This window comes from Prunus dulcis, chromosome 7 (assembly GCF_902201215.1).
Source record: "Prunus dulcis chromosome 7, ALMONDv2, whole genome shotgun sequence".
In the NCBI taxonomy this organism is placed as follows: domain Eukaryota; kingdom Viridiplantae; phylum Streptophyta; class Magnoliopsida; order Rosales; family Rosaceae; genus Prunus; species Prunus dulcis.
This window is the reverse complement of record NC_047656.1, coordinates 11,619,753-11,627,830: the sequence shown is the minus strand read 5'-3', so window position 1 is coordinate 11,627,830 and position 8,078 is coordinate 11,619,753. Positions and strand designations below refer to the sequence as shown.

Here is an 8,078-nt window from a genome sequence, read left to right as displayed (position 1 = left end):
AATTACCACAAATATTAAATTAGAAAATTGAGGATGTTAAAAATAAATATGATGTGATAAGTGAATATTGGTAAATTAATTGGTGACTATAGCATTCAATATATTATCTAATCAAATATATATATATATATATATATACATATATATATATTTGGATCTAAAATGGACTAAACATAACTTTGATTGACTTAAAATTAATCAAAATTTATTCAATCGCACGTGTCTGAGAGCAAAAAGTATGAACACAACTATATTCTACTAACAGAGTTGAAGGAAGAAGAAGCAGAGCTGAAGGAAGAAGAAGATAGATAGTTCTAGAATATTCGTAGAGAGGAATTGAGAGAAAATGTTACTTTTGCTTTCTGTATTTCTCATTTAATCAATCCAATACACATGGGATTATAGACTTTATACTATACTGCATAAATCACGTGAATTATACTAACAATCTAACCATAATGACACATCAGCTAACAACCTTCCTAGCTGAATAACCTTTAGCCAAACATCCCCCCTCAATCTCAGCTGGGTGACCCAGTCTGAGATTGATACAATGCTTTGAGAATATAGGACCATGTAATCCCTTTGTGAATTGCTGCACATGAAAATCTTTATGCTGGACACGTTCTCGGATGAAGTGGAAATCAATATCTAAGTGTTTGATATGTAAATAAAACACTCGATTTGAGCTCAAAGTTAAGACAGAAAGATTGTCACAGTGTAGTAAAGGAGGCTCAGGCAGAAACTCATGCATATAAGCCAACACTTGACGAATCCAAACAATATCAGCTGCTGTATTGGCTAATGCTTGATAATCGGCTTCCGTAGAGCTGCAAGAGACTGAGCCTTGCTTCTTGGACTGCCAAGAAATTGGATTATTTCCAAGAAATACTACAAAGCCAGTAGTTGTCCTGCATGTAGAAGCATCTCCAGCCCAATCCGCGTCGCTAAAAGCGCTAAGTTGCATAGGTCCAAGGGAAAAATTGATGCCATATTGCAGAGTACCTTGTAGGTATCTCAAGATACGCTTAACCTGAAAGAAGTGAGAATCTGTAGGTGCTGTCATGTATTGGCAAACAGAGTTCACAGCAAAAGCAATAACAGGCCTTGTAAAAGTAAGGTACCGCAATGCTCCTACTAAACGTCGATACAACGTTGTATCTTTTAACAATTCACCCTCTGTGCTAAGTACCTGGGAATATGGTTTACAGGGAGTGGAACAAGCTTTACATTGAGTCATACCTGCTTTAGGTAACAACTCCTTGGCATACTTATATTGATTCACAAAGATACCACCTGAGCTGGGATAAGAAATTTGTATACCTAAGAAGTAAGTCAACAACCCCAGATTTTTCAATTCAAACATTAAGGACAGATCATCAATAACCTCTTGAATGAGAGCATCACTTGAACCTGTTAAGATAATATCATCGACATATAAAAGTAAAGCTAGAACATCTGATCCAGTGTGTTTAACAAACAAACTCGGATCTGATCGAGACATTTTGAGGAATAACTTCAACCTCGATCTACTTTATGTGTGTTTCTTGGATATATGATGGGATACAAAGGCATTCTTTGTTACAATGTGCTTACTGGAAAGATGGTTATATCTAGAAATGTGGTTCATGATGAAACTGTGTATCCTTTTCACCCTATCATCGCATCAAAGTCTGTTACTTGTTCAACATCAGCAGGTAATTCTTCTTCTGCACCAGTTCTAGTTCCCTCAGTCTTAGCTTCCCCAAGTCTTCCTCTTCCCACAGATCCTGACATCTCATCTCCTTTAAATCCTCCTGATACATCCTCTGCCCAGGTTTCTTTGCCTATGATGTCTGAGCATCAGTTGGAGGTGTTATGAACACCAAGTTCAAGGCCTGCCTCTCCAAGTATAAATTCAGAATCTTCTTCTTCTACTTCTTTACCTACAGCTAATTCTCATCCTATGCAGACTAGATCTAAATCTGGGATACACACACCAAAACCTTTTTTCGACTATCATTGTTATAGCACTAGTTTGCCGGATGCTTTAGAGGAGCCTACTAGTTATCGAGTAGCTTCTTATTCTTCAGAATGGACTAAGGCCATGCAAGATGAAATCGATGCTCTTCATATGCAAGGAACTTGGGAATTGGTGCCTCCTCCAGTGAATAAGAATGTGGTAGGTAGTAAGTGATAACAGTATGATGTGCTGACACGTGTACTTGCTGAGGTGGCAAGTCTGTTAGCTCTTCATGTGTTTGTTAGTCTGATTAATTATTCTGTTAAGCTTAGATTAGTGAAGAAGTCATTGTTACGCAGCTATATAAGCTTGTGATTAGTTCATTTCATCAATATGTAAGAAAACACTTCTGAGAAATATACCGAGCTTTATCTTTTATTCATTTCTCTATCTAAACCTAGATATGAAATACTCTCTTTCCGCCATGGTTATCATGGTATCAGAGCTTCGGCTCGTCGATTCCTGATGTCTTACGCTTCCGCTTCACAATCTCAAAGCCTGCTCCAGTGTATCACCGCTAATTTCACATTCGAGCTCTCAAATTGCAATGGCGATTCTACAATTGTTCTTCGCCAATCTTCTTCGTGTGCTCTTCTTCTTGACTCGGTGTTGAATTCATCTCTGGTATGCCTGATATTCCTCTTCTTGACTCGATTCCTCCTTTTTCAATTATGCTGTCTATGATTTCTTGAAGCACACAACATATTTCTCTAAATTCTTGAAGCACGAAGCACGTTTCTAAGATTTCTTTGAAGCACGAAGCACTTTTTTAAGATTTCTTTGAAGCACGAAGCTCTTTTCTTGAAGATCTGAATAATCTGCTCTACCTGTTGAAGCACTATTGCTACTTTCTGTTTTGTTAAGGCACAAAGCAATATTTGATTCCTGATTTGTCACCACACAATTGTTGAAGCACAAGGCAAATATGACTTTCTGTGTTCCAAAAATTGACGGTCTCTTAGGAGTAATTACTATTTGACTCAATGATGATAATTTTGTGAAGTGGAATTATCAATTGCAATCTGTTCTTCAGGGTTATGATCTATATGGTCACTTTGATGGCACCTCTGTGTGTCCACCTAAATATGTTGTTACTGAATCTGAGGGAGTAACTACTGAGATTTTTGAGGACTATCGACATTGGCTTCAACTGGATAAGGCTTTGCTTAGCTTACTCATTGCTACGCTATCCGATGATGCCATTGAATATGTAGCTGGGTGTAAATCCGCACGAGAAGCTTGGTTGAGTCTCACTGATCGATATGCCTCTGTCTCAAGAGCTTGCATCAATCAACTTAAAATAGAGTTTCACAAAGGAGGGGATTCTGTAGATAAATTTTTTACTTAGGCTGAAGCATATTCGAGACCAACTCTCTACAGCAGGTATCAAGCTCTCTGATGATGATGTAATCATTGCAGCCTTAAATAGTCTACCACCTGAGTTTGACATCGTTAAGACTGTCTTGGTGACTCGTGACACACCAATATCCCTTAAGGACTTCCGGGCTTTTCTCTTGACTATCGAGAAAAATATTGAGTCACACATAACTGCTATGCATCATAATATGACTGGTTTGCTCAGTGTTGAATATGGATCATCGTCTCATGCTCAAGCACCTGCTCAGCATCCGCTTACTGCTTCTACCATTGGGACACCAACTGCTCGTCCACAGTCCTTTTATTCTTCTGGTATGGGGCTTAATGGTTTCAAGACTTCTGCACCACAGCCTAATGTGCCATCATCTTCATCTCATCAGTCATTTCACTCCTCTAGGTCCTCTTCTGCCTTCACTCCTAGAGGACAGGTCTTAGTGGTCGGTTCTATCCTAATAATCGAGGCGGTTTTGCACCAAGGTTTTCTTCAAACTCCAGGAATCAGAATCAGCCCATCCCGGAATGCCAAATATGTAACAAGAGAGGCCATACAGCTCCAAACTGTTATTATCGAATTCCAGAGAGTTTTTCTTCTCCGGTACTTGAAAGGTCACATCACATTGAATTGTTATCACAGGTCCAATTTTGCCTACCAAGGCACTCATCCTCCACATTCTCTGCAAGCCATGACTGCCAATATTTCTCTCTCATTTACTCCAAATGATCTGTGGATAGCTGACAGTGGAGCATCTTATTATATGACTCCTAATGTTCATAATCTGCAAGCTTCTGCTCCTTATCATTCTGATGACAAGATTACTATGGGGAATGGAGAAGGTCTGTGCATCAATCATATTGGTTCCTCTGCTTTACCTGCTTTACCAGGCATCTTACATTTAATACCATATATCATGTCCCTAAGCTTACAGCAAATCTACTCTCTGTCTATCAACTCTGTCGCGATAACAATTGCAGGGTTATTTTTGATGAGCATCACATATTTGTGCAGGACAAACAAAACCAACACCCTTATGTTTCAGGGTCAGAGTAATAAAGGCCTCTATTCCATTCCTCAGTTTCTTTCACCTGGGTTCAAGGCCTCTCCCACCAACCGTTTGGTTCCATTTGTTTCCAATAAAGAGCATGGTTCTTCCGCAGGTGTATCAACCTCATCAGTTTGCTTCAATCCGCAAATCAAGAATTCTGTCATTTCGTCAGGATCTCATGCTTTGCTTGGCCAGCAGGTGAAGACTAAACTGTGGCATCTCCGACTGGGACATGTCACCAATGAAGTGCTTCAACACATGCTCAAGGCTTCTCACATTTCTGTTACTCCAGATACCACATCTGCCATTTGTGAATCATGTTTACAAGGAAAAATGCATAAATTGCCTTTTCCTTCTTCTTCTACCATTTCTTCCAAACCCTTTTCTAAGCTGCACTCTGATGTCTGGGGGCCTTCTGCTGTATTGCTTTAGAAGGCTATAGATATTATCTTACCTTCATTGATGATTGTACCAGGTTCATGTGGGTGTTTCCCTTAATTAATAAATAGAATGTTTTCTCAGTATTTTGCAAGTTCTATGCATATATTGTGAATCATTATCAAGCTCATGTTCAGTTCTTTCAATCCGATGGTGGAGGAGAGTATACTAGTAAGGTGTTCACTGAGTTTTTACCATCTAAAGGCATCGTTCATCACATATCGTGTCCGTATACCCCTCAGCAAAATGGAGTAGCAGAGAGAAAAAATAGGCATATTATCGAAACACTTCTAAGAAATATACAGAGCTTTATCTTTCGTTCATTTCTCTCTCTAAACCTAGATATGAAATACTTTTTTTCCTCACATGGTTATCAGTAAGTGGATCTATGAGATAAAGAGGAATTCAGATGGGACTATAGCCAGGTACAAAGCAAGGTTGGTGGCTCAAGGTTTTAGCCAAGAGCCTGGATTTGACTACTCAGAAACTTTTAGTCCAATAGTGCGCCACTCTACTGTTCGAATTATTTTTAGCTTGGCAGCGATGCATGGGTGGAAGTTAAGGCAATTAGACATTAAAAATGCCTTTCTTCATGGAGATTTGGATGAGGAAGTGTATATGAAACAACCTCAAGGGTTTGAAGATCCTAAGCAGCCTCAATCTGTTTGTAAATTAAGGAAATCTCTGTATGGGTTAAAACAAGCACCAAGAGCATGGAATGCTAAGTTCACAGGATACCTTCCAGCCCTTGGTTTCAAAATGTCTCAATCAACCTGCCAAAGGCCTTCAAAATGATCAAAAGTGCATTTGATTGGACTGGATTAGTCAGTTTAAGCCATTTTGATTGGATTTTAAGCAGCCATAGTCATTTTAAAGCCAAATTTCTTTATGAAGTGTCCAAACTTAAGTTTCAACCTCAACTATCTTCAAAGCTATTTACTTCTAAGTAATTCGACATCAAACTAGTTCAAGCGAGTATTTCCACATCGCTAGAGTGCACAACAAAACACCCCAAAAACGGTTTCATTTTGAGAGTTCATCTAAAGTTTATTGTTGCCAATTTCAAACTTGTAGTGCTTATACAGAAACAAATATAATAGAATTAGATGTCCAAATTCCACAAATCCATCTGTTCCTTTTTTAAATTTTGGCATCTGTAGTGAAGGCCTCTATTTAGTTAACTATATTTTGAAGGCATCTAGTTAAAATATTTCTTAGTATGTGCATAAAATGCGTCCTCGATCACGTTTAGGTAATACATCCACGTAGAAGAGGCGTTTTACAAGCATCTAAAAATTTCACAGAGACATGGTTTTATGCGTCTTCCATGCGAAAATATCACCAAAATATTTGTACGTATATAACTTTAATTCTACTCTGATAGATTCCCGTTGGAAACAAATCTCAACTCTACTTTTAATTTGCAAGATCCTACTACATCTTAACATTACATTACAACCTCCAATTAAAAAGCTTAATTTAGGCTCCCTTGTAACTAAAACCAAAAAGCCTAACTAGGTTACTTGAAATAGGAAAAAGAAATTCAAATTTAGTCATCAATTAGCATGGGAACTGCGCAAGTCATAGGCCCCCCACTAATCCAGCTTCCGAACCCAACTTTAGGCAAGAAGCCAACCCTCAAATCCAAACATTGAGGGTTCATTAAAACAGACTTTGTCCCCCACCAACCGGTCCTATACGTAGCCCGTGCAAACATTTCCAGGCTGAAATTCACAGCACCATCTTCATGTTGCCTATGGATTTCTTCTAAAACCCTCTCCTTCACAACCGGCTGATCTTCCTGTAATACATTCACGGATATCTTCATACGCATCATTCTATGTTCCTTCAATCCCAGTACGAAAGGGTCCAACGAGTATGTCATGAGAGCTTTATCTTTGTAAGAAATCGAACCATCTATGTGCTCAAAGCGAATCCACGAGAATAGATTAGGGTTCTCTATTGTGAAGGCCACGTCAAAGTTGGCCCCTAGCTTTGTGTTTGAGACGTTAATTTTCGACACCAAGAGAGAGTTGAGTTTGATTTTCGGGGGCTGTGGAACTAAGGATGTGGCCATGGCTACGCATAGCAACGTGACGATCCCTAACACAAACAACAAAATCCGGTGGAGAAGTACTAGTTTCGCAGTGAATCGAGATGTGATAGACAGAGATATGTTGGGGTTTGAAATTGAAGGGTTGTATGAAACTGGGAGTAGTGGCATTGTGGCTGAGCGCTGTGCTGTTCTATTAGAATCCATGGTTAATAGAAACTTATGCTTGTGATGCAATAATCAAGCTTACTAGGGTTTTGGGGAGAAAGAGAGATGGGTATGAAGAAATGGGGGAAGGAAAGTTGATATATAGGAGAAGGGTGAAGCTAATTAACTACTAGAGAATAGAAGGTTAATTATAAACTGAAACTGAGTCCAACTAACATTTGCTAAAAGGGAGTAACGAATAACTACTGGATTTTCTAAATGGCAGTCATTTAATAACAAATAAAATGGTTAGCTGAGCGAAAACTCTAGAAATAGAAGGTTGTTCAAGTGTCAACCTACGTACTTAATCATACGTGAGAGAAAAAAATTAACGAATATATTCGTACATGATTTACCTGAGTTGCAAGGTTTGTTGAAGTATCAAGGGGGCCGTCTCTGAGATTTATAAGCCGCCTTAAAAAAAAAAAAAATAAATAAATAAAATGCTCTTTTTAGCACTTCAATTTATTAGACAAAATAGTGCATGGAAGATCTAAACCAAGTCAAACACATAAATTAGGAGCGAGAGTCTTTACCTATAATATCTGAGTAAAAAGTAGACCAAACACTATCATTAAGGTTGTTTTCCCTATCAATGTAGAAAAGTTCGGCACCATTTTTTGGAAATGTTTTCACAAAATATTTTAGAAAATGAAAACAAAAGAATGAAATTGTGTTTCCAAAATTGGAGAATCTGTTCAACCAAAACATTTCCCAACATCTCTCTCTCTCTCTCTCTCTCTCTCTCTCTCTCTCTCTCTCTCTCTCTCTCTCTCGGTTAGTCGATCTCACTCAGATTGGTTGGCTGGGTTTGTTGAGAGTTTGTCTCACATTGAAAAATTACCCAACCTGAGTTTATAAGAGTTGATGGTGAGTTTGATTGGACGAGGTTTGACTAAGTGGTGGGACTACCTAAGTTTTTTCGTTCGTGCATTTTAAAATTTTTAAAATTTACATT

General features: G+C 38.4%; 2 protein-coding genes across 2 annotated transcripts; both read right to left on the bottom strand.

Moving 5' to 3' along the window:
• Window positions 1–466: 466 nt before the first annotated feature.
• LOC117635372 (uncharacterized mitochondrial protein AtMg00810-like) lies at window positions 467–1,504 on the bottom strand. Its single transcript, XM_034369703.1, has one exon. It carries the CDS (start codon window positions 1,502–1,504, stop codon window positions 467–469), a length of 1,038 nt encoding a protein of 345 aa, XP_034225594.1.
• Window positions 1,505–6,409: 4,905 nt separating this feature from the next.
• Window positions 6,410–6,937, bottom strand: LOC117635371. The gene has a single exon (XM_034369702.1). It carries the CDS (start codon window positions 6,935–6,937, stop codon window positions 6,410–6,412), a length of 528 nt encoding a protein of 175 aa, XP_034225593.1.
• Window positions 6,938–8,078: the final 1,141 nt, after the last annotated feature.

What these genes read in the sequence shown, in the direction of transcription:
- LOC117635372 (XM_034369703.1), bottom strand. Translation starts at nt 1,504, where the DNA reads ATGTCTCGATCAGATCCGAGTTTGTTTGTTAAACACACTGGATCAGAT.
- LOC117635371 (XM_034369702.1), bottom strand. Translation starts at nt 6,937, where the DNA reads ATGGCCACATCCTTAGTTCCACAGCCCCCGAAAATCAAACTCAACTCT.